Genomic DNA, 26031 nt, shown 5'->3' with positions numbered 1-26031 from the left:
AAAAATCATTTGGTGGCAGAGCCTACTTCATTTAGCACCTGATCTGGTGTCACCCCTGCGTTTCAAAGAGCCCATTTCACTATTATCAAGGGAGACATCATTAACTGCAGCTCACATCGAACCCCAGTAACATCAATGGAAAAGTATTATGTACTTCTCTGGTCCCTTTATTTTGTCCTGACATAAAAAGCGTAACTTTTTTTTTCCCCCTGAAAGTACATAATTAGAAATTGCAAAGAGCAAATTCCTTAATTTTTAAAACAAAACAAAAAAAAGAACAAATTATTTCCAAAAACAAACTGTTGGCCACCATCCTAAAGAACTCACTTTGGGAAGTGCTCTTCCTTGGAGCTGATTTCTAATTTAACTATACTTCTGAGTTTAATAAAGCTAAAAATGGCTCCACTTCTATTCTGCACTGCCTTTTTGTTGCTCTCTCTGCTGTGTATTCATTGCAGCAATGAAAAACTTTATGAAACCACAAGGATACAGCACATCTTCATAAAGCAATAAAGGAAGAAAATCTTTTGGACCAGGGATGCAAACCTACGGCTCTTCTGCTCACAGCACCTCCTCGCTCGGGTCAGCCCGCAGGATAACATTCAGTTATCGTAACGTGGCCCCCAAGGAGTACGTGGCTGCCGGCAGCACACTGAAGCCACGCTGCACACGACCATTTGCTTTACGATCTACAAACTCGGCAGCTTTATTTCACCCAGTGACACAGAAGAGGTTTCAGCGGTGTTTTAAGCCCGTCCCAGAGTCCGACCCTGCTCCAGTTGCACCCCAGCCGTTCCCTCGGAGGCTAACTCCTTTTTCTTTTTTACAGTAAGAGGGAAGCAAAGTCTGGAGTCCCGCAACTGGCTCCCTGGCTGCCATCTCCCCTTACAGGGCACGAGCCTCCTCCGGCTGCTTTTCGGTCTCCCCCGACCTCCACGCTCGGCACCGGGACGCCCACCGCCCACCTCGCTTGGGCAGGATCAGGCCCACCCTCGGCGCGAGGTAGACTTACTTGTGGGGTGGCATGTACCACATACGGAGATTTCTTTCTACTCCAGACCATTTTTAGCTTTCAAATTAAGCATCCTCTGTAATCTTAAATATTCTGGTCTCCTGACTCCCAGACGCGTACTCCTAACAAAAACAAAACAAAACAAAACCCAAAAAGAATATATTCTAGAAAGGAATAGTTACAGAAAATGAGTGTATTCATTATCAGACTGGAAACACCTTGTCTTTAGCCATTAATTTTAAGGGAAGTCAGCAGACTTCAGTGCAACAGGAACACAACCTTATTGGGTTTCAAACACGTTTTTTACAATACTGTGTCAGGAAAAGCCATTAGATAGAGTTATATTGGTAATCTGAGCCATCTTTGGAGAAAAACAAATGCTGTTCTTCCCATTACAGGTAGGTATTGTTTCAAAACCTATAGAGACACGCTTGCTTGTGCTGCAATGGTATTTATTGCACATAGACCAATTACTTACACAGTAGTAAATTGCACCAGAGTATAAATATGTTATAAAACACACACAGAGAGGAAAATGGAAATGACACACAAGTGCTAAAATAACAGCAGATTCACGTGGGCACTTGGAAATAAAAATAATAAAAGTCTCTTAAGATATTTTAATTTATAATATGGATATATTTACAGTACCTTCATAAAATAATATTTTCAGAAGTCACTCTCAAAAAACTATAACAGATGAGATAAAACCAGAAATCAGTTTCAGGGTTGGTGTTATTCAAACCTCTGTTTCATTTTTAATTTGCATGTGTGTACGTGTGTGCAAGTAACATCTTCAAACAACTTTACAACTCTTAACACTGTGCAAAAAACCAGCTTTGCTGCCATTTTTTTAAAAAAAATGTGCAGTAAATTTTTGTTGTTGCCAGGGTTTTTTTCCCTCCCTGTTCATCTGTAATTACAACGAACAAGCTGCAGAAGGCTCTTCGTCCCTGTCCCACCCCTCTCCCGCTTTTTAATAAAATACTATTAGTGGTATGTAAATACGCTGTTTAATATAAACACGGTCCGTCTATTCCCCTGTACAATATGCACAGTTTGAGGTAGAAGTTTCCCAGCCCGACTGCTATTGTCTGGCTGAGGGAGATAAGCACAATAACTCACTGCTTGCTTGATGCAGGGGGAAAAAGCTCGAGAGTGTGGGTTGAGGCTTTTTTACCCCCTTTCGAAACACACCAGTGCTCCTCATTACTATTTTCCCCCACGGCTGCTCTGCGGAAGAGCGGAGCGCAGCTACTCCCAGCTTAAAACTCCTCTTGCCCCTGGGTCTCTCCCCCTGGAGCACCTGCAGCGCAGACCCTGCGTCTCCCCAAAACACCCCCCCGCCCTGGTGCTGGGGCTGAGGGAATGAAACCCGGGGACATCTGAGAGCCCCGGGCGAGGTGGGGGATGGCCGGGACCCCGGCTGCAGTCGAACTCGGCGGCCAAATGCCGGCACCTCCATGCTCAGGTTCAGCCACCGGCACCGTCCTGGGACGTCTCACCCGAGCGACGGGCGCTGCTGCCACAGCCCCTTCTGAAAGCGCTTCTCCTAAATATAAGCTGGCTATCTTTGGGTCGGGCTGTTTATTTTCTTTGTTCTCTGGTCAGTGGGTTTCCTGTTTGCTGTAGTTTCGGATGAGGTATCTCATACACGAGTTCACCTGCTTTTATTCCTAAGTAAACACCCGCTCTCTCCCCGCTAAGCCAGGGATCAGTTTTGCTTGGCACTAGCTTTATGACCGGGCAGCTGCCAGGGATTTCTCTGCTCCTGTGTGTCTCCCTGCCTGCCTTTCCCCCTGCCCTGGCTCCAACGCAGCCCCCCACATGCCCCCCCCCTATACCTTGGACTCCGAATCGGACGTTTTGCTATTTCTCTCCTCCAGGCTGGACTCGCTGCCGCCCCGGGTGCCCCCGTTGCAGTCGGACCAGGTCCCTCCCAGGCTGCGCTCGGGGGAGCCCACGGTGCTGATGAAGCCCCCGGGCAGGCGGGCCAGCTCCCCGCCGCTGGCGTGCAGCCGCCGGTCTGCTTTCCGGGGGCAGCAGAGCAGCCTCTTGAAGGCCTTACGAAAGTCGGGGCTGCGGCAGTAGATGATGGGGTTGAAAGCAGAGTTGGCGTAGCCCAGCCAGTTGAAGAAAACAAAGAGCCAGTCCGGCACCAGGTCCCTGTTGAAGACGTTGACGATGTTCACCAGGAAGAAAGGGAGCCAGCAGAGGGTGAACACCCCCATGATGATGCCTAAAGTCTTGAGGGCTTTCTGCTCCTTCATGGCCATGATCCGGGAGGTCTTCCGCTTGCTGGCTCGGCCGTTGCCAAGGATGGGCTGGTGGTGAGGGTGAGGGGGCGGCTGTGGCTGCTCGTGGCTGCCGTAGAACCGGCCCTCGCACCTATCGATCTTCCTGATCTGCTCCTTGGCCTCTCTGTACACCCGGAGGTACACAAAGATCATGATGAGGAGGGGGATATAGAAAGAAATGATGGACGAGGCGATGGCGTAAGCCCTGTTGGTGACAAAGTCGCAGCAGCCCGGGTCCTGGTAGCACTCCAACGCCTGGGGGTCCTCGTCCCGCCACCAATGCATCATGATGGGCAAGAAGGAGACCAGAGCGGAGATGGCCCAGACGGTGCAGATGATGCCCTTGGCCCGACCCTTGGTCATGAGGCTCTGGTAGCGGAAAGGCGAGGTGATGGCCAGGTAGCGGTCGATGGCGATGACGCACAAGGTCTCGATGCTGGCCGTCACGCAGAGGACGTCCAAGGAGGTCCAGCACTCGCAGAGGAAGGATCCCCAGAGCCAGGTGCCCCGCACCACCAGCGTGGCCCCGAAGGGCACCACCAGCAGCCCCATCACCAGGTCGGCGCAGGCCAGCGAGGTGATGAAGAGGTTGGTGAGGGTCTGCAGCCGCTGCGTGCGCCCGATGGCCGCGATCACCAGCACGTTGCCGGCCACGATGAGCAGCACCACCAGGGCCATCAGCAGGCTCATGCCCACCGCCCACTGCTGCGACAGCAACTCGGCGGGCAGCTGCCTGCTCCCCGCCGGAGCCGCCGTCACCCCTCCGCCGACCACGGAGCGGTTTTGGGGGCCGCAGTCGGGCGGCAGCCACCCATCGCCCATGGCCGAGCCGCGGGCAAGGAAGGCGGCGCTGCCGCCGCCGCTGCCGCCGCCGCCGCCGCCGCCGCCCCGGGCTGCCCGCATGGCTCCGAGCCGCCCGACCGCCCCGCCCCATCGCCGGCAACCAATCGGCATGGAGGGGGGGCGGGGATTCCCCGCCCCTCCCTGCCTGCACCCCTGCCCGCACCCCTGCCTGCACCCTGCCCGATAGCTTCTGCCCACAGACGTCCCCCCCCCCCCCCCCCCCCCTCCACCCCCCCGGGGCCACCCACCCTGCCGTACGGCAGGGTGGGTGGCCCCGGGGGGGTGGAGGTGGGGGGGGGGGGATGTCTGTGGGCATCTGCCCGCATCGGCATCATTCCCCATGGAAAAGCTACGGCCACTTCTCATGGAGCGTAGGGATAGGACGAGGGGTTCCGGTTTTGAATGGAAAGAGGGGAGATTTAGGCTAGATCTCAGGAAGAAGTTTTTCACTCCGATGGGGGGGTGGGGGGGTGGGTGAGGCACTGGCCCAGGTTGCCCAGGGAAGGTGTGGATGCCCCCCGTCCCTGGAGGTGTTCAAAGACAGGTTGGATGGGGCTTTTGAGGAACTTGGGAAGTGTCCCTGCCTGCGGCGAGGGGGATGGAACGAGGTGATCTTTGAGGTCCCTTCCAACTCAAACCGTTCGGTGATTCTGTGTGTGTCCCCTGCCCCAGCCCAGACACCCCCGGAGCCCCCTGTAAAACCTTCTGTCTCAAGGGATGATGCCACCAGCTCCACGCAGGGGCTGCGGCTACGTCTTCTCCCCTTCGTGAGCCCTCTCTGCTCCGTCTTCCCCATCTCTGCCAGACCAAGCTGCTGCAGGGCTGGGAGGTGGAAGTCCCAGTTCCCCGTTTCTGGCTTTCCTCTGTTGCATGGGACAGGTCTCTCTGGACTTTTAAAAATGCAGCCAAACTGTCACCCGGTCTGGTCAAAACACACTAAATCTAGGAACTGCTCTAAATATTAGTGGTGCTCTGTGGTAATGAGCAATAAAGCACATGAAGCATCCCGGGGCTGTGGTGCTCAGATAACAGACCCTGAGCAAATCCCTGGCCAGCTCCCATCCACTTCCATGAAACCTGCTGCTAGGAACTACTTGGGCTGGATTTTCATTTACTTCCTCAGCCCTCTAGTCGGCTCCGAAGCTGGAAGATTACTCTGGGGTGCATTTAACTGTTTTACTCCTCTTTTAAACCTCTTAAAATAATGTAAAACAGCTGTTGGGTAAATGAGAGTGCGGTCCCCTCTCTCCTTGTTTTTAATCATCAGCATGTCGTACGGCAGCACCAAACGTTCCCCACAGCAGTCTGGGAGCAACTGGAAGGCAGTTATTTTTTTTTCTGCTATATATATATATTTATTCGGCTAAGACTGCTCCGCTGTTCCAGCTGGACCATAAAAAATCCCTTCCAGGCTTAGATTTGATTTACAAGGTCGCAACCTAGGAGCTATTTATTTATTTATTTACACGCTATTTATTTAACCCTGACTAAAGGCCAAACACCAGCTCGGACCTGCTGCTTGGCAAACCATTCCCCAGCGTTCCCAGGGAATTCGCTTTGCTGCTTGTCATCTGCTGGATCTGCACGACCCTCTTTGGTGGGAAGGGCGGGAGGCAGGGCATCTTCAAGGGGAGAGGGAGACCTTACGCTGAATGAAAAGCCGAAGGGTTGTGGCTAGGAATATTTTTCCAGGAATGGTATCTGTAATACCAATTTTAAAAAATAATAATCTGAAACCAGGTTGGGAGAGAGGAGCTTGGGGATAGAAACAATTTTTTTTACTTTCTACATCTATCTGGAACATTTAAAGGAGGTACAAGCCCTGTGGTGCATCAACACACCAAAGCCTTCACAACTGAGACTGTCGGATGGATTCTGTGAATATGCATAGTCCATTTTAGTGCAAAATCAGTCAGATTAAAATCTGATAGAATCTTAAATGCTTTTCTGAAGATGACAGTGACAGTGGGAAGCAGTGTTGCGGGTACCACGTAGCTGTTTTTCTTGTTGTTCCTAGGGCATCATCCCTCTGTCATCTGCTCAAATCCATTATTGCTATAGTATCCTTATACAGTTAATAAAAACTATAACCTAATCAAATGCCAGCTCTTTACCTACCAAGCTGTCCTATCAGATCTCCAGTTGGAGACCTCCATCCCACTGTAAGCTTAAAGGTTGGAGAAGTAAGGGAAATTACTAGCAAGTATGCAATAAACCAGGAGATGCGTAATCATGCATTGCTTCCCAGTATCTTTGTTGGTTCAACACGCATCAATCTGGAATGCCAGATCAGAGCTGGAGCAAGAATGTCTTTGGGAAACAATGCATCTCCAAAGGAAAAAATAAGCAAATTTATGACTTCTGTACAGAACATCCCTCTGGCCCTTGCAGCACAGAGCAGCCAAATAATCACTGTAGGCTTAACCCCTTTCAGAGTGTTACCTTTTGCAAATCTCCTTTAACTCCAAATTTCTTTGGGTTTTTTTGGTTTTTGTTTATTTGTTTGTTTGTTTGGTTTGGGTTTTTTTGTGTTCGTTTGGGTTTTTTTGTTTGTTTTTTTTTTTTTTTTAATTTCAGACAGCTCCTTAACATGATTATAACATAGCTCTTCGTTTGCATATTATTTAAGGATGTCAGGTCAAGAGAAGGGCTTCCAGAACAGAAATTGATCATTTCTACTTGCTCTCCTGACCACAGCTTTTAATGAGCAACTAATTTATTTTTTCCCTTGGAAGTCATTAAAAATTAGAAAAAAAAAAAAAAGCCCAAACTCTCAGTAGTTATTAGGACAGATCAGTCTAATGTTGCACAGAGGATAATGGATAGTTCCGATTAAAAACAAAATGCATTGCATTTGAGGAACCCCGTTGGCATGAGCTGTGACGCTTCAGCATTTCAGGAACTGGAGCAGGTTATCAAGGTGTATTTTTAAACCCAGCCCTTTCAGGTGCTTTGCACATCTTCCTGCTTGTCCTCTTGCCTCTCTCCATGCAAACCAGATTGCGAGAGGAGGGTCTTGTTGCACGGGCATCTACGTACGCGGTGCTACCCTGGGGAATGTCAGCAGCACCAGCAGTGGGGCAGGAGACTGGAATAGTGCTGGGCACTGGGGCTGTCCCCTTCTGTTGTCATTGCAGATGCTGGGGCAGCACTGTGGGCAGTGGGTTTGCTGTTGCCAGCTCTGTGTCCTGGGGACAGAGAGGTGACCTGCTGCTGGAGCTCATCCCTGGATCTCCAGGGATGCTCTGAGCTCTGTGTACCATGTCTGGGTGCTCTCCCGTGGCCTGCGAGGTTGGTTGGGGAGGGAGGATGTTGGCAGAGAGGTGATGAACGTTTACAGAAGTATGGTGGGGTTTGCAGATGAGGAGAGTGAAGAGACAGTTTTAGCTTGTTGAAAACATAACCTCTTAATGTAGTTGGAGGAAGAAAAATTGTCAGGGAGGGAGAGGACTAATTTAGATGAATACAAGGAGATTTAATGAGTGGTAATGTGATGAAAGGGAAGATTTGATACGAATATCTGACAGAGCTTTTAGGATGTCAAACTCATTAGATTGCCAGGAGTAGCAGTGGATGCCTCATCACTTGGGCATTAGGTTTGAAAAAACTTTAATTTTCAACTTTGAATCAGATTGCGTCATGTCTAAGATCTGGACTTTCCCAGCTCTTACTTTTAGACTTAACATCGCTTCTTACCATATCTCAGCAACGTGGGTCTTGACAAATAACCTTCACTTTTCCCCATGTGAAGAAAAATAAACTCTGTCGTCTTTGTCACTGGGTAACCAGCTGGATTTAAGGAAGCTTTACTGGAGAAATGAAGCGAAGGAGCAGTTTCTCTGGGGCTGTGAGGCTGGTGTGGACAGAGCAGAAATCTCCTCTGGGCCAGCAGCCGGGATGAGCAGTTGCCTGCCAGGAGTAAGAGGTGATCGGGCTGCTGCTTATGACCCAGAAGGATCTTATCTTCCTTATCCAGCCTTGGTCCAGTCATGCCCTCATTGCAATCAAATTCAGGCACCATCATTATGAACATAATATCCTCTTAAAATATTAACTGTTTGTTCTCTTAAAACATTAGTCAAAGCCCAATGAAATGCCCGGAAGGTGTCCCATTGACTTCAGTGAGCTTCACGTTGTTGTCATTCTTTCTCTGGAGAAAAAAGTCCATGGAAAAGCAAATTAAAAAGGCATTTGCTGTCCCTTTTTCTTCCTGCTGTTCTCCTAAATTCCTTTTTAAACTTAGCATACATCTGAAAAAACATTTTGTGTTGGTTACCTGGATGCTTTGACTAAAACCTGAAGTGAAGGAAAGCAGGTGAGAAACAACTCTACAAGTCTTCACGTGAAGTGATCAGGCTTCACCCTCTCTGTGTTGTCCCAGGAAGAAACAGTCACTTGGCTCTAGTCACATTGGACATTTGTTATTAGAGAAATAGAGACATGATGGAACACTGCCACAAGATCCATGTCTCTTGTTTTTAAAATAAACATCTTTGCTTTGACTTGACGTTTATTTTCCATAAATGCCTCGTCTTCAATTTGGCATTTCAGCAACAGTGGGAGGCTGTTATCCTGTGACAACATGCAATTCCATTGACATTATCTCTTGATTACACGTGACAGTGCACCAAATACTGTATGTAGTTGCTTATAGTTAAACAATGCCATGAAAATATAAACCAAATATATTAAATAACAGAAGCAGCCGTATTTTCCAGCCCTATAGGGTGTGTGTGACACCATAATTACATGACATACGCTATGTAGGAGTGTGTGCTACGTTAGTAAGGACACTCAGAGTTTGATTTGGGGCATCCAAAGTAGTGAATGCTTATGAATTCCCCTTGACTTGAGGGCTGTGGTTGATGTAGTGGTCAGCATGAACAGGACCGAGAGTATTGACAGTTTGAAAAACTCTAAGCCAATCTGAAGACACACAAATCAGTCCTGATGCTCTGGAAGACCCCGCCACAGTAACCCAGCCCTGGTTTAGAGCATTTTTTTCATTGGGAGACCTTCTTACAAGCAGGCTGATTCATTAATTCCCTCCAGGTGTTAAAAGAGAGACAATGACTCTGTCTTTCTGTCTCTGCTGTCATACACTGAGTAAAAAGATGCTGAGGAACAGCCAAGCCAAAGGCCGCCTTCTCTCCTAAAATCTGTGTTGTGTTGTTCCAAAAAAGTCAAACCTAAGGAAAATGACCAATGAGTTCAACTCCATTCAATCCTTAAGACTTAGGACTCTTTTTTTCTTTTCCTAGTGCCCTTTAGAAGTGCCCAGATTTTGAAGAACCCCTGATTTCCTCTGTAGAATTGAGGCCAGGTCTCTGTTTTTCCTGTATTTCATGAGAATTGTGATGCATTTCATAATCCTACCCACAATTTTAACAATGTGTAGGGCCCTGGACTGAGGTGAGTGAAGGAAGGGACTCTGGATATGTGTCCCTTTCAGAAGGTGGGCTTGGTCTTGTACATGCAGAAGAAGTTTGTACCTGGAGTAAAACTTCTGGCTCATGACGAGTGTATTTATTTGTCATACAGAAGCCTAATTCAAAAGGAGTTGCATCAATGTATGCTAGTTGAAGAGCTGGTCTTTGTCTACCTAGGTGATAGTTTTCAACATTCCCTTCCCCAGCCTCACTCTGCACCTCTCAGAGGAGGTCTGTAGATAACGTTTAAGTACCTTACTCAGGAGAAATTCTTATTTTGCCTTTCTCAGTGACATTGGTATCTGCATGATCTATACTTGTTATTGACTGAACCCTTAACTGATGTCCCAGTTCATAGAGTGCCTTGACCATTGTGTTACTGTTCACTCTGCAGGGATGAATTCTCCTTTAGCAAAAGCAATGTTCAAACTTTGCTAAGAACAAGCCAGCTTTGGTGTTTCTCAAGTCAGAGCGTTCTTTTTGCTATTGATGCAATTTTTATAAAGGAAATCCCTATAATTATTTGATGGAAGTGTTTTATTTACGATCTGAACTAATATTAATCTGGAGCAGTAATAACGCACTCATTAATCCAGATTATAACTAAGAGCTGCCTTTAATTGCTCAATTTGCCAAGTGTCACTGTTTGTGTCTCCCTATACTTTCTTGACATCCAGACTCCTCCACAGAGACACTGGCACTGTGAGAAAAGCCTGATGAAGGCTGCCTCTTTTTTAAGCATCAGTGATTCCTTTGAGAGGGTGGTGAAACATTTTACAGCAGACCAGAAAACACTGCGGTGGCCAGAGCCTTTGTTTATACAGAGAGATTGTGGTTGGAGAGCAGAGCAGAGGAGTGATGACTAGGACTCCTTTGAGATTTTACTCTGTTCCTGCTTCAGTGCACATTGGCTGCAGGAAGTTGCTTTATTTCTCCATCCTGAAGCTTACCCAGCTGTAGGTTGAAAGTTGCACGTTTTGGGAAGTATCTTACATTTTAATTGGAACAAAAAGCCAATCCTTTAAGAGCACCCACTGAGGTGTGGACGTGAGGTGCAGTGAAAAGGCACAGTGACAGTGTTTTGGTGCTGAGCAACACGCTGGTTAGTGAAGTGTATAAGTCAAAAAGCCTTTTATTTCCCCTTCACATCCAGGAGGACTATAACACCTAAACTAGTGGCTGGAGTGCGCAAAGAGACTAATTCAGATGGCTTGATGTGGAACCAGCATTTTCAGATGTTTGGGAAATCTGTATCTATGTTCTGGATGGCAAAAGACTGACTGGGGCAGCGTGGCTACAGGTCCAGCTCTGGCTGGCTGTGATGGTGGGTGTGTGGCTAAGACTGATTTGGGTGTCCGGGCAGCCCAGTGTTGTTGGCTGAGTATCTCCAGGTGTAGGTCTGAGGCTTCAGATTTTGCAGGGAAATGGGTTAGGCCTCCCACTGGCTTTTTTAGCAAGAAAAGTCAATTGCAGTTCATGCTAACTTAGGGTAGTACCCTGGGAAAGAGCTCTGAATAGTTGAGATTATGTCATGACATGCAAAAAATCTGAATGGTTAGTCCTTTTTGGTGGCGCTAACAGTGCCTTTTGAAGCTGTTGCAAATTTTGTTTTTCTAACCTGTCTTTCAGGCAGTTCATAATGTTCAGTGATAGGCTTTTTCTGAGTGATGGTCCTCATAAGTTGCCTTAGTAACTTAAGACAATTTATTATTTTTTTTTGTTGAGGGGAAGAATAAGCCTCGCCTTAGATTTCATAAGCAGTAATTAGCATCCAGCTGTAGCTCTGTGTCCTCTCAGCTAAATATCAAATGCACAACACTAACCTGCCATGCCACATACAAACAGAGAAAAGATACTGTAAAGTAACGAGGGACGTACCCCTCCAAAAAGTGTGGGGATCCCAACCGCTTTTATTTGGTGCAAGTAATGATAGAATTAGCTAAAAGAGGAAGAAACAGTATGAGGCATCAGTGTTAGATGGGTGTCACATAGAGCCATGTGAGGTTGCTATTATGTAACCTAAGAAAACCCAAAAGCTAACAGTTATCGCCCAAAAAATCTGTCCCTGGAAATCTATTGCAACAACTTTGGTCTAATTCTGTGGGGTTGTTTTTCCCTAACCTGTTGCTTTGGTCATCTCTGATAAATGTCTTTGATACCTAGTTCTGGAAATTGTGGAGAAAGTATAAATGTCCTTAACATTAACCTTAGATGTAGTCATTGCATGTCATTGAGTGAAAACTGCTGTGGTTCAATTGTCACAGAAAAAGGGCTGACTTGCACCTACCTCAGATTGGGGTGAACTAGACTGTTACCTATTAATGTACTGCCCTGGCTGACTTACAGACCACCAGAGTTCTCTGGCAAGTGGGAAAGGAGAAGTGCTGGAATCCTCTGTTGCACCTACTGCATCTAAACGCATTCACTGTGTGTAAGCCAATGCTTTAAGTAACACATCTGCCTGTGCTAACCTCTTCTTACTGGCTATGAGACACCCCTGCTGACCGTTTCTTGTTTGCCTTGATACTGCTGGTTTGGATTAAGCTATTTCTCACCTATGCACATTTTGCTCTTCAATAGTTTTGTATCAGGGCATGCCCTTTTTTCTTCTATTTATCATAAAATCATGCTGAGATAGTGATAAATTGCTTCACTGTACACCAGTTGGCTTATCTATTTGTGATAACAAATTAAATTATGATATTCCAGCTCTGCAGGCAACAGCATATTTCTGATGGCAAATCCTCTGTTTAGGTACCACCCATTGGGAAGTACATCTTCAGTCTGCATTTAGCACCGGACACCTGGCCTGGCAAGGTGAAGTGCTCAGCATTCCCCGGTTTCCTGGAGGTAAAGCAGATAAACATGTGCTCTGTACTTCTGAAAATCCGGCCAGAATTTAAAGCTATATAACTACATCTTTCAGTAAAATGATTGTGGTCTTGAAGCACAGCTTGAAGTAGAAATAGAGCTGAAGTGACCTTGGGTCTGGCTTTGGTCTCAATGTCTTTCTTTTCATCATAACTTGTCCCAAAGTCTGGTTTTTTGAGCTAAATGAGTTTCTTGCGTTTAAAACCCTGTGTTGTGTTGGCACTGGAGTCTGACAATAATCTTGTCTGACTACAGTCTTTGCTCAGAAATTTGTATTTGATTTTCTTCTCTCTGTTATGGACTCCATAAACTCCCAAGCAACAGAGCATGGTCCACACGTCAGCCCAGCCTTGGCAGCTCCAGTCCACCCCTGCGCCTTTCTTGGCAATCCGTGCTAGTGATGCGATCACCAAAGACTTTAGGGCTCCCTCTCAGATGGTGAAGCCACAACGCTGGTGAATTATTAAGCTTCATCTTAACGTCTTAAAACTAAAGAGATGGCAGAGGGGAGGCTCTGATCCAGCCTGGTAGTGCTAGATCAGATTCCCAGGGATTTGGGGAAGATTGGAGAGTACTTAGTCCCTTTGCAGGATTAGACTATCAGTGAAGACTCCCCCTGAAAATTACAAAGCCTTCTTACCAGATTCCTCAAGCTGTAATTAGTTGAAATTATTTTATGAAAGAGGAGCGAAACAACATGCAGCATTAGCGTTCGTAACCTCCTCAACATGGTGCCTCTTCATGGAGATGTCCCAAGTAGAACAAAACGTATTTCTCTTGAGATGACATTGACAACAGATCACAATATTTGCCACCTTAACCATTCTACCCATTTTTATGCTTATGCCCAAGTCCTAGAAATTGTATCCTTTGTATTTAAAAATAAGGAGAGAGAGGGGTAGTCAGTTGGTGTGGGTAAATCACCAAAGCTGTAGTGACTTCACTGAAGCTTTACTGGGGGCATTTGTCACAGCTCTGTCAGTCATACGCTTCTCCAGTTTTGTTCAGTGTCTGATGAAACAAAATCTTTCCTGAATCGTATCTCAATTTTCATTGTAAGAGCCAAATTTTGAATTCAGCTTAACTAGACCTCTCTTTTCCCCTTCCTCTTCAATCATCAAGACATTTAATAATATACAAATACCTCACCGTGGCTTCAAGCTAAATTCATTTATGACCAAGTGACATAAATGAACACCTGCAAGAAATTCTTGTTATACCTGCTGCTTATATACAAAGCCTTTGGACAAAAAGGGAGACTAATCTTTTTTTAAAAAAAGTTTTCTCTGTTAGCTATTATAGTTAATGCATCTAACTCCCTCATATCCGAGTAGCAAAAAATTACATCTGCCAATAAATTTGTAATGCATTAGTAACAATGCCGTAATTGCGTCTAATAAATACTCTCTCTGCCCTCACTGGGCTTTTGTGAAGCTGAATAGCTGTGAACCACTTTGCAGTCCTCATCTGAAAGGTCTCCCATAGACAGAATAATATTACTATTTTAAATCGCAGGACTGTTATTGAGACACCTCTGTGTTCAAGCTGTTTTTGACAGTAACCACAGGCTACTCACTGCAGCCTCGAAACCTGAAACTGCTAAGCTCATAGTTAGCTTAGCTACTCTTGCTCAGCAAACACCTTGTTCCTTATGATTTATTTATCCCTTTATCCTGCAGACTATCCAGGAATGAGAAAGGGGGTTTTTACACATTAATTATTCGTAATGATTCAAGGAGTTTGTTTATGCAAACGTATTTCAGACCGCAGGCTCTCTATGAACTCTTTGCCGTCGTAATTGCTTTGCGTATTTGCTGTTCATCATGTGCTGCCTACAGAACTCATGGATCACTGCAAACCATATCAAGTGGCATTGCTTTTGTTCTCTGACTGATGAGTCTCAAACCCAGGAAACACATTTCTGGAACACACAGGAGGCATCTTGCATTAGGGCATCTTGCTGTTTCCCAGGGCTCTGCAGCTCTCATTCAACTCTTTCTGAAATCGCAGATTCACTCACATAATTTTGGAGACTGGATTGAGCAGCTGGCATTGCTCTCAGCTTTTTATTTCAGTACTACAGTGGAGGTTGGTGGTTTGAGCGAGATAGGAGAATGACTGAATCTGGCACGTGGTAACACAGGTGCCCTCCTATAGATCTAAGCTAGTCTAGTTAGGTCAAAATTAGGAGGGAAACCAAAGTGACAGACAAAATGACTTTCCCACTGGCAGCCAGAAGGACTGTTGCAGGGTCAGACTGCAACTCACCACTTCAGCATCTCCATCGGTGTTCGATCTGTGGGATTACTGCCTACTGATTCCACCAAACTTGCTTCTTTATACCCGTTTCCTGCTCTTATTACTCTTGGCACCAGTTACTGTACCATGAAAAGACATTCCTGTGTGAGTAGGACTCAGGGGGTAGGGCCCTTGTTTCTCTCAGAGGAAAGGTCTGATAATCCTGACGTGCTGTAAGGTCTCTGGGGAGTGGTGACCACTATTACACAAGCGTCCCAAGCAGGAGTTACATGCAAGACATAAAATAATCCCTCCACTCTATTGAAAATAGAGTAGCAAATCAGTGCCTGGCATTAGTCTACTGGCAATGCCTGTGTTCAGGTCCGGGTGCCAGTTTTTAGAAATATGTGAGCCTAGTGGCATGATCCCAAAAGCAAGCAGTGAGAACAACCAGAGGCCTTGACACTGTGGCTGGAGTGGAAAGACTGAAAGAACTGGGTTTGTTTACTCCATGGACATCACTAAGGGGACACAATGACAGTGTAAAATGTTCCTGCAAAGAAGAGAGGAATAAACTGTTCTCTACTGGATACAGGACAAGAAGGAGTGAACATACATTGCAGCAAGAGACATTTAAGCTGCAGTGGAGACAGCTGGACTCCAGTCTGGGTTGCCTGGGAAGGGGGTAACTTCGTGCACTTAAGCGCGGTCTCCAGGTTTAGGAGCATCACTGAACTTTAGACTTCTTCTATACGTAATAAAGACAGATGTTAATTCTGGCTGTGCTTCAACTCTCTTTGAAGAAGTGTTTATCTCTACATTGACTAGTGAAGGAGCCCATCTTCCTATATTAGCCAATTATTTTACATGCCTAAATTTAAATGGGATGGATTTGGGCTTCAGTGACTTGCCTTTACCCTATGACCCCTCATCAGACCCTGTGGGTCCCATGTCATGGTCTCCAGCTTCTGCTTTCATCATTGCTTTTCAGTTTCCTTGCCACGTTCATGAGCAAATCTTTGCTTTACAGAAGTTTGAACAACCTTAGCATAATACATATTTCCTGTTCTTCAGGGAGGTTAAAGATTTTTTTACTGCACTAAACTGTTTAATAAATTGCCTTTGAATATATAAAGATGATTCTGAAGACTCTATCAGCTAAACCACTTCTCTTCTAAAATAGTTGGTAATGAATAATATTTTACCTAGTGGGTCATATTCCAGTGTAAGTGCTAAAAAAACAGATAAATGCAAAATTGATTTTAGTCTCAGTTTTCAAAGACTCTTTATAAATATGAGCAAGTAGAGTAAAAAAATAAAAAGATACCATGGCAACATCCTGATAATCTGATTGTCCTATCAGGTCAGAAGATGTAGCATTAAGAAAGTCTATCTGTAAATCCATTTCTGCGGACTAAGGCAATATTGGGGAATTCTCTTAGGTTAATTAACACCAACACTGTTTTGTAGCAGAGCAAAGATCCCCTCCCTAGAAGAATCATACTGGCCTAAAACTCTTGAAGTTGTACACTTAGAAAAACTGAGGTTTGTCCTAAATGCTCCCTGGTTTTAGTGTTTTGTTTATTTTTGGGTTTTTTTGTTGTTGTTGGCTGGTTGGTTGGTTGGTTGGTTTCGGTTGGGTTTTTTTTCCCTGAGCCTTTGGGGTGTGCTTGCTTTGTTTTTCACATGGTATGCCTATAAGGAAGAACAAGATGAGGATCTCCAATGAACTCTCTGGAGCTGAAACTGGGAAAAACATGGGCTTGAGATTTAAATCTGGAATCAAAATGCTTGCACTGGAAAAGCTGCTGCAGCATGACAGGAGGTCTGTAACACGGCACATTGTATACCCATGCTTCCACAGTCCCTGTTAGCGGCAGGAATGAACGCTGATGGGATGACTGCAAAGCATGGTGAAGATTCTAGCCTGTCTTCTCAAGGAAACAAGACTTATAAACTCACACGCTCGGTGCTGTGTTCACATACAATTCTTTCCTCCTGTTGGCTCATTTCAACCAAGGTTGACAGAGGACAAAAGATCTCTGGTAGAATAAGTTCCTAGAAGTATTAATGGAAACAGGAGCTGCATAGAGTGAAGAGAGCCTACTAGTGCCTCACTCAGGGAAAGGCAGCTGCAGGGCTCCTTTCACAGCAGATATCAAAGAACCCACATAGCAGAGACCCTTTTGAAATGAAGCTTCTCACAGTTTTAATTTTCAGAGGAGTAATTGCTTAAAAGATACTTGGTTGGAGTTATGGCATATAGAGGCTCTGCTGTTACCTACTCCTAGTGTCACCAGCCCCAAATACTTTGAACCCTTTTGCTTCCTACCGACAAATTAAAAAAATGACACGTTAAAACATCTCCTAGGAATTACGTTTCCCTGTCCTGTATTTGTTCCCTGCAGCTAGTCTTTATTTCATACTCACTGCAGTTATTGTTACAAGTCAGGTTTGACTTTTTTTTTTTTATTATTGCCAGCTCAACCAGGTCTACTTGATACCTTATAATCAAGCTGTATTTTTCTTCCAGCTCTATAAACGGCGTGGCTCCTGGACTCGGCCAGACCATCGCTACTGCTCTTACACTGCTGTAAAGGCATGAGCTGTATCAGAGCACAGCTTGCTTCTGCAGCTGCTCTGGCTCCAGAGGGGTGTTTGTGTCAGTGAACTAATCACACATGACTTGGACAAGAGGCAGGCAGGAGCAGATAAGGGGCTGTTTTTGCAGAGTCCGTTCTTTGTCTGTGACCATGTTTTGGTGAATGAAATCATCGCAGTGCAGACAGCAGTGTGACTGAACAGGAAAGGAGCCTGGTTGCCCCTCAGTTACAATCCCCACTTGGTTATGTGCTCCCAGCCTTGGACAAGTCAGTTAACCCTTGTGTGACTTCTTCTCTGAGCAGTAAAATTTTGTGTCAGAATGGTAGCCTGTTGTCTGGAGGTGATGAACTTCAATACCTTTAAAAATAACATATACACTAAACAGACAGACAAATGGAAAATGTGCTTTAGTTTAGGAAAGAGAAATAAAAACCTTCTCAGTGATTTTCTTATATGTGTGACAGAATAGGAAGAAATAGCATTTTTTGTAGTGTAAGATTTGTCCCTCCAATATGAGTGGAAAGGTAATAACAGGGGGGTTGTTAGTCCTCGTGCCATGAGCTACTTATGCACACATTCCATTACAAAAAATACCTGCTGTCTCTCTTCCCTGGATGCAATGCAAATCAATCAGTAGTTTCCTAGCTGAGAGGTTCCCACATTTGTCGTTCTGGTGAGTGAAATGGAGACGGTCTGTCTGTGGGTGCTGCCCACAACATACCAGCCTGGCTTTCTCCCTTCACAACACAGCCCAGACCCTGCTTTGAAATGAGGGAGTCCCCTCTTGTTTCCCATGGTCAACACCAGGACCACTGGTAGCTTGAGATGTGCCAGCTAAGTAACAATCATTTCTGTTGCTGTTTTTATGGGGTGCTCACAGTGGCCACCTCTCTGGCATGTGATGGACCCAGGGAGGAAAATTCTTCCAGACATGTTGGACCTCCAAGTCCTTGAGATCCTGTACAATGGGCAGAATGACACATTTCTTAATGGCAACTGGGAAACAAAAAGGAATTTCAGAGAGGAGTCAAAATACTTGGAGGGCTTTTGTGGCCAAATTGAGAGGTAAGACCCCAATGTTCACTTTCATTGGCCAAGGGCAAGTGAGACACATTCTTGCTGTGGAAGTTCTGGTTTCATCAGAGATTAAAGCTTAGCTCCAATTGAGATCAGAAGAGCTGGGAGTCCCTCTCCAGTGCCTGGATGCCCAGCAGGTCACACTGTAGTTCACCTGCTGTGCCTGTTGAGAATGGCTCCTGCTGGGCTTGAAAGCAGGTGTGCCTACAAAATAGGACCTAATTTTGAAAATTTGATTGACTGCATGTGTTCTTAATTTCAGAGGAAGATGATTGCAGGAAGGAAAGGATCTCAGGTGAGCTGTGAAGGGAGAGAAGAGAAACACACTGCGAAGATATCAGCCCTGTTGTGCTGCTGAAGAGGACTGCTGTGAACATGGATGGAGAAGAATTTGTGTGCAAGAGAGTGGGGTTAGCACCATAATGGGAGATGTCCTGAAGGATGGCTTTGAACAAGACACTTGAACATATCTAAACCAGCTGAAGAAGGGGGAATATCAAGCAAAACTTCCTGCTGGTGTTAGCTAGTAGCCTATGGAGTAGTCCTAGAGAAGAAGCAGAGATCTCCAACGTTATGAAGCAGAACACAAATGTGATCGGTCATGCTCAAGCAGAAAGGTATGGACAATTCCTGTTTTTGGAATTCAGCATAGCAAGGTCTGTGTGCTTTGAGACAGAGAGACAGACAGATAGACAGACAACACTGAGACTAGAGGAAGCTAGCTAGAGATTTATTTTTGTGAAAACAGAAGACCCATGGACAGGCTGACCCACACAGTTTATTAAATATGGCAGGCCATATTCCGTCATCCCTTATTGTTTGGTATGTCTTCCCTGTAAAGCTCAAAAATATGAATATTCATCAATTAAACAGTGCTGGATGTGGTTTTAAAACCTTGCTCAAGACCCGCATCCAGAAACTCGAGACAGCTGGCTGGATCTGCGCCAGTGTGTTTTGACTTGAAAACAAAGAAAACCCTCCTATGAACTGAGAGGTCTATTACTATCAGTTTGTCTTTGTTCAAAAAAGAACCATTATCTGCTTCCTTAGGATCAAAGGTAAATAGTTCATGAACACAAGAGAAAAGGAAAAAGGAATTCTCTATCCAGAGAACTGTGCGTTTTGAGGTAGCCTGTTGTTGGGTCATGGCATGGTGTTCCCATTGTCACCGGCCTGATTAAACAGGGAAATAGGTTAAAAAAAAATGAATGAGCTCAGAATCTTTCATAGGCACTGGCTTCTTGCAATGATCAGCACCCAGGGTCTTCAGGTTGTGACTGTTGGACTTGTAAACCGTCCCTTCGATTTCAGCTCGCCCAGCTGAGTGGAGGAGAGCACTGTGCCACGACTCGCACTGAGCCTGTGTGTTTATTAGCACTTTTGTTGAGTTCTTTTCTACTCTCCATTTCACACCTCTTTTGCAGTGTCAAGGCATTAGACTGTACCATATGTTCTTCTTGCACCTTTCCTGGTTGGATGGGTTGAGTGTGGCATTGCAACCATGCAGAGGAGTCGGTGTGTGCCGGTGTTAGGTCAGGCTGGAATAGCTTCCCCTGTACAGGGTGGATGCATGAAGAGAGAGGTCAGGATTTGTCTCTAGGTCCTTGGCTTCTACGTCTGCCATTCTTAATTCATCTCTGTTTACCCATAGCCTGCTGAGGAAGGGCAGAGAGTAAGGATCTTGACCAGGTAGATGTTGATTTCTCACTGCATGGTTGACCACTCCTTGTGCTGCTCAGACCAGGTTCTGGAGACTCTTGTATGTCAGGGAGTTAGCTATTGCTGGGAGGAGGACACATGACTGCTTGATACTGAATAAAGTGCCTCTGACTGAAAGTGCTGTAGGGGGCATGAGGTATTACAGAGTTTTCTGTAGCTGATGGTGTTGCAAAAACTGCTTAGTGCCTGTAAGCAGGGAGATGAGTAAACAGAAATTCCAACTACTGTTACTATCACAATTCCCCTCTTAAAATCATTTGTAACCAGCCAGCCTGTGGTTTTCCATGTGATACTTTTCCCCCAAGCAATCATTTTCATCAAGGAACCTGCCCTGATGCATTTTTCCTACAAGCTAAATAATCTACTCCACGTTCTGCGTGGAGATCTGCGTGGTGACACTGTAACGCTCATTATTTCATTCCACGTTTAGTCTGTAGAATAGGTTTTGATTTTATGGAGAAGCTCTTGCTCATTTAGGAAGATGTTGGATTAGTCCATGAGACCTAGGCCCACACAGACCCTTTTCTGTGCCTCATGGCACTAGAGCACTAGTGTCCACCAACACAGATAGGAAAGTTTGGATCATTTCATCAATAACAGATAATTTGTCTCCACTGTAATTACGTTTCAGACTCTACGCTGCTTTGCTCCTCAACACAGTGAAATCTATCAAGTGTTTATTGCTGTCCTGGTTACCTTTCTCTCAACACATTAACCATGCAGAGAACCCCCCCATTTTTTATCACACTCATTGTCATGACAACACATTTGTGCTCTGCTGCTTGCCATTTTGTAGCCTCTAAAGCCGAGGAAACAACACTGCTGTGCTTCAACTCTATGAGCCACAGTACTTTACCCTCTTGTTCTCCTCTGAGCTCTTTCCTGAGCTCAAGTCAACTCTGTTTACTTCCCCTTCTCTGGGGAAAATGGGAGGAAGGGGCCAAACAGTTAAAGTATGGGGTGATGTCAGGATGGGCCAAAGGGGGAATGAAAGGAAAACAAGAAATGGCATTGAACTGATTGAGACAAACCTCTACTGTTGTAGCATTGATATACGGGACAAATCCACCCATCCTCTTCTCACTTTGGACGCATAAACATGACAATATATTTAGGGAACCCATTGTCTCTCAGCCTTCCCCTTGCTGTAAGATGTTACGGCTTGATGGAAGAAGGGAATCCTATGTTCTGTGTTACTTTTTTTCTTTCTAATCCTCAGTTTCCCCATGTGTAACTGAGGAATCAATTCTAGCCTACTTCAATATGCTATATGAGCCAGGGATTATGTTCCTATGGATAGGGGGTGTCTTCTGATAATGGGATCATGGCTAGCACTATATTCTGGCTGCTCCTCTTCTAAGCCTAAAGACCTCATGTAAATTATAAAAAAAAAAGCCAATGATTATATTAATAAATATGACAATCCTAATGGGTTTTAAATAGCAGTTCACAGCTTCGACAAGCCTGCCTGAAAATTTCCCTGCAAATGAGAAAGTTAACACCTGTCTGGGAAACTTATTCAAATTGCAAATGTTAATTTGCTTCTAGCTTGACTTGGGTCACTCATCTTCTGCAAGAAAATTGCACAGAGAGATTTGACTCAAACCACTCAATTATTTGAAGAATACTTCAATATCAAGAATATCTCAATTGGTGAAAATTTTAATGGAAATCAGAGCCTACCTTGCTGTTGCAGAGTTTTCCTAAGTGGCCTGGTGGATTCTACTTATGATCACTGCATGGAAAGTTCCTGTTACACAGCGTGATTTTTTTTTTTTTTTTCTCCTAAGAGAACTAGAGCCTCTCCTGGCACTTGCAGTGCCATAGCAAAAAGCACTTGAGGGTACCACCCTTGGTGTAGCGAAGTTGTGTTCGACACTTAAAGAGATGTAATTGGAAATGGAGTTGTCTCAGGGAAAAGAATCTGCAGCCTTAAACTCCTTCCCAAACCACTCATGGCCACAGGGCTGTTTTCTGCATTACTAACACATAGCACAAAGATTTGTGCTGTCATATGGCCACTGAAAGGGGACTGAAAAGCCTTTCAGCCCTTGGAAAATGAAAGGTGCCACATAATAAGATCTGGATATTAAGTTGGGTGGAGTGTCCTTTCTTTGACCCGATCCAGTGAGGATATAAATCAGTCACATCTAACTCGGTACCTCAAGCCACGGCTGCTGGGTTTGGGGAAGATCCTGGAGTACAGTATCTGCAGCTGCCTTTACTGCAGCTCTCTAAACCCAAGTGGCTGTGGCTCATCACGGTGAGAGACTGGAGTAAGACAGGTGGACCCCATCTCCTGGTGAGGTTCTTACCATCCCTATTTTCTGTCATTCTGTATAAATGACAACAGGGTTTGGCCCAGTACAACTATCCACCTGGAATTTCCCCAGCACACAGCAAGCTCTGCTCTTCCTGGTACACAACCTAATTTGTTCCTGTACCCTAGGGACACAGATATCATCCCAGTGGATCTGTCCGGATCTCTCTGGCTCTGTCCCTCTGCTGGGTGAGGCCACTTGGGTGCCAAGACTTGCAGATCCTCCCTCTCAGCAGCTGATGTTACTTCAGCATGAAGAGAAAACAAAGTAGGTTAAGCTTGATTTTAATTAAATGTTTCCTGCTTTCACAATGAAAGTGGAAAACACGTGTGGGTGTCTCCTCACTAAGTATGAAGGACAAAACAATGCTTTATAGGAATGGCGCAGATGTTAAACCCTTTGGCACATCTTGTCCAGCTCACTTTCCTTTGAAGTCAGGCTGGGGTGATTTACTTAAAATGCTTCCCTCCTGTGTGTGCCGCAGAGTCCTGTAGATGCTGAGGAGAACTGAAGACATCCCTAGTGAGCGTGCAAAAGCATGCTCTTTCAAACAGAAAGGATTCCTCAGAGAAATAGTCTGTTTTCCCCAATTCCTAGCTCTGTAAGGAATGATAGGATGTGAAATACCATTTGGATCCGGACTCAGAAAGGAGTATGGTATTTTGATTTCAGTAGGGCTGGAGGGAATCGATTGTTTCCTATAACTCTGCGCGTACAAGTTGTTAATGCTTTTACCTGGGCAAACCTATTCATGACTGCAAGAGGCCACTATTACTCTGCTGCCTTCCTGCTAATTGCCAATATGTGGAACTACTTCCAAAGGTGCCTTTCTGGAGAAAGGAGCTGATTTACAGGGAAATACACAAGGCAGTCAAATAGCAGTCACAGCCTGATTAACTAGATGGGCTACTGATCTGGCTCAATGTGACACTTTCGAGGTTTACATATCTCATGGATGTGATAAGGGACACTTATGTGTAAGTGATGTCTACATTTCCTAGAAGGCATGGAGTTAGTGGTTGCATCTCTTGTTGTTTTGGTTTGAGTCTTGCAGCTGAACCCAGGCTCCTTGATCACGTGGAGGCAATGCTCCGGGCTCTAGGTTGGAGTGAGTTGGCCTCTTGAGCAGGGGGATTAACTGGGAGCACTGAAGGTCAGTCAGGGGTGTTTTCCTTGGAGTGCTGCCTCTTTCTGTTGTGCAGCCCTGTGAGCAATGAATTAAAACGAAGACATTCTGAGGCAGGACATGGAAAACATACTGTTCTCCTGCACAACCCATGATCCTGCACAAGTTGTGTGGATGCAACTGGCTCTAACCCCAGTTGGCTCTGAGAACTCAAGCCCAAATTCCAGCACAGCAACCAAAGACATGACCATGGAACGTAGGAGAAGAGGGGTCCCCTGGCCCCTGCTCCTCCTCCAGGACAGAACCAGCTTTGCCTTTGTCATTCTCACCCATTTCCCACTTGTTTTTCAAAACCTCTTGCGATACAGACCCTGTGTCATCCTCAAGCAATCTACTGCACTCCTTCCCTACACTTTCGACTAAAAGATTTTTCCTACCATCTGAGTCTCCCCCGTAGCAGCTGATGGTTCAGCTCAGGTGTTCCCAGCCCCGTGTGCAGCAGGGTTACTCCACCTGCCTTTGCAGAGTAGGCTCCCAGCCTGGGCAGCCCAGCATGCTGCTCACCTCATTTGCAAAGGGACAACATCAAGCTCAGCTTGTAATTCAGTTTACCCCCTTTTCTGCAGTTATGTTTGATCATTTCTGTCCTGGTCTAGTGCCTACAGAACTATCTTTTTTCCCAGACTTTTTTTTTTTTTTTTTCCTATTTGCCAAGATATTTTTGTATTCTAACTGTGATTGACTTGCAGCTCCTCTCAGTTTAGTGGCCTTTGCAAATTTAGTAGATATAGTCTCTCTTGTTGGAATTGAGAGGTTTGAAATTCTCCATATAACACAGCTTCAAAACTGGAAATGAACCTGACATCCAAATTTTCCAGCTCTCCCAGAACCCAAGGGGCACTGGCTGAACTTTTTCTTTCAATAGCCTGCATTAGCATCAAGGAATACAATTGTGGCCTGACACAAAGCTATTGTTGGAGATGTTTGCACTTTACTAACAGAATATAAATGTCCTCAGAAAACAAAGCCTCAGTGAAACTTTATTAGAGCAGGCTAGTGAAGCTCAGGGTATGGAAAGGCAAGCTAAAGGCTTTCAGGTGTGTGCCCTTTTTCTTGTCTGCTTGCAATTTTATTCCACTGTTCATATTATGATCTTGGCACAGATAAAAACCCCATTTGTGTGTGATCAGGAAGCAATACTTACTACCTCATTTTTGGACAGCGCTGCAGGGGACAAAAGCGTATTTCTTTCTTATGCACACAGACAGATGTTTTGGATAAGGTAGGTTATATCCAAATATTAAGAAAATAACTTCCAAGAAGAATTTTTATCCTTCCTGGTACTAATCTTGGTGTTACTCTTTTTTTAGTTCAAAAAGGCTATTTACTATTACTTTGACAAGGTTTTGTGAGATGTGCAGCCCTGCACTATCGGGCATGAAGAGTTACTGTGACAGCCCAAACCATAATGCTATCCATCCAGCCCATCAATCACATTTCCCAAAACACCCAAGGAAAGCAAGCGGTACTCTATCCACTTCCCGACTGTTCTTACTCAAAATAAGCAGAAACTAGCTGAGAATTTCTTGAGGTCGTGCAAACTGAGTCAATGCAATCCTGACTCCAAACTTGTTGCCATTAAGATAGATCTATTGCAATTGCAGATGATGATGACATTGTGATGGCATTCATTTATGTTAAAAAGCGCGCTGCCCTTTCACTCTTGTTTCCTGCACTCTCCTTTCCCTCTTAGTAAGGCAGGTCTGAGGGCAGGGACAAAGACCTAAGTTCTCCTATCAGGTTACCTTAATGCCCTGTGGGTCTCCTTGCCAAGCGGCAGAAGAACCTGACTTGGAAGAAAAAATGTCAGAGCTCTGTTGATTTCTGTAGAGTCAGGATAATTTGTGCCAGCAGAAGTTTTCTCAGGACTCTAAAGGGGAAAGAAACTAGAGGATTACAGGGAAAACTGTACTGGTATTCATGGAAAAGGCTAATCTTGTGTGTGAATATGGTCATGCTCTGGCTAAAGTAATTGCTGGCACTAGAGAGTAGCAGAAGTTAGAGTCTGTCATTGAGAACAATCTGTCCTGGCTCATCTTGTGCTGGTTATCATGAGAGTTGTGGATGGGGGCAGATTATGCTGACCCACTTGCATCTGGCAGGGCTGGCTTGTCCGTGATTGCGGTTCTCCGGGACAGCACTGGAGGGATCAGCATGGGAAGTTTGCCCTTTTAGAGCAACTTATCTGCACTCTCTCGTGCAGCCTTCTGCAGAAGGCAGTAGCAAGCAGAGCAAGGAAGAAGGCAGAAGATACATGGTGTCCGAAGACAGACAGGCTCTTATCCATGATTTGTCAATGGTTCTATTGAGGCCGAGCAGCCAAGACTGTTAGGAGGTCTTGGGAGGACAAGAGGAAAGAAGGGGAACTGCTGCAGTATTCATGAGAGTAGAGCCCATCCGAGGTCAGAAACCCACTGGTGTAACACAAACACAG

General features: G+C 45.3%; 1 protein-coding gene across 1 annotated transcript; it reads right to left on the bottom strand.

The window, feature by feature from the left end:
* Positions 1-825: 825 nt before the first annotated feature.
* ADRB1 (adrenoceptor beta 1) lies at positions 826-4140 on the bottom strand. The gene is made up of 2 exons (XM_074158960.1): positions 2857-4140; positions 826-1134 (listed from the first exon to the last, which is right to left on the bottom strand). Exons 1-2 carry the CDS (start codon positions 4129-4131, stop codon positions 1078-1080), a joined length of 1332 nt encoding a protein of 443 aa, XP_074015061.1. The 5' UTR covers positions 4132-4140; the 3' UTR covers positions 826-1077.
* Positions 4141-26031: the final 21891 nt, after the last annotated feature.

The sequence above is a fragment of the Numenius arquata genome, chromosome 15 (assembly GCF_964106895.1).
Source record: "Numenius arquata chromosome 15, bNumArq3.hap1.1, whole genome shotgun sequence".
Taxonomy (NCBI): domain Eukaryota; kingdom Metazoa; phylum Chordata; class Aves; order Charadriiformes; family Scolopacidae; genus Numenius; species Numenius arquata.
This window is presented reverse-complemented; position numbering and strand designations above follow the sequence as displayed.

Coding starts and splice junctions, on each gene's coding strand:
- ADRB1 (XM_074158960.1), bottom strand. CDS start 4,131: ATGGGCGATGGGTGGCTGCCGCCCGACTGCGGCCCCCAAAACCGCTCC. Junction 1,135..2,856: donor CGTCCGATTCGGAGTCCAAG/GTATAGGGGGGG, acceptor TGTTTTTGTTAG/GAGTACGCGTCTGGGAGTCA.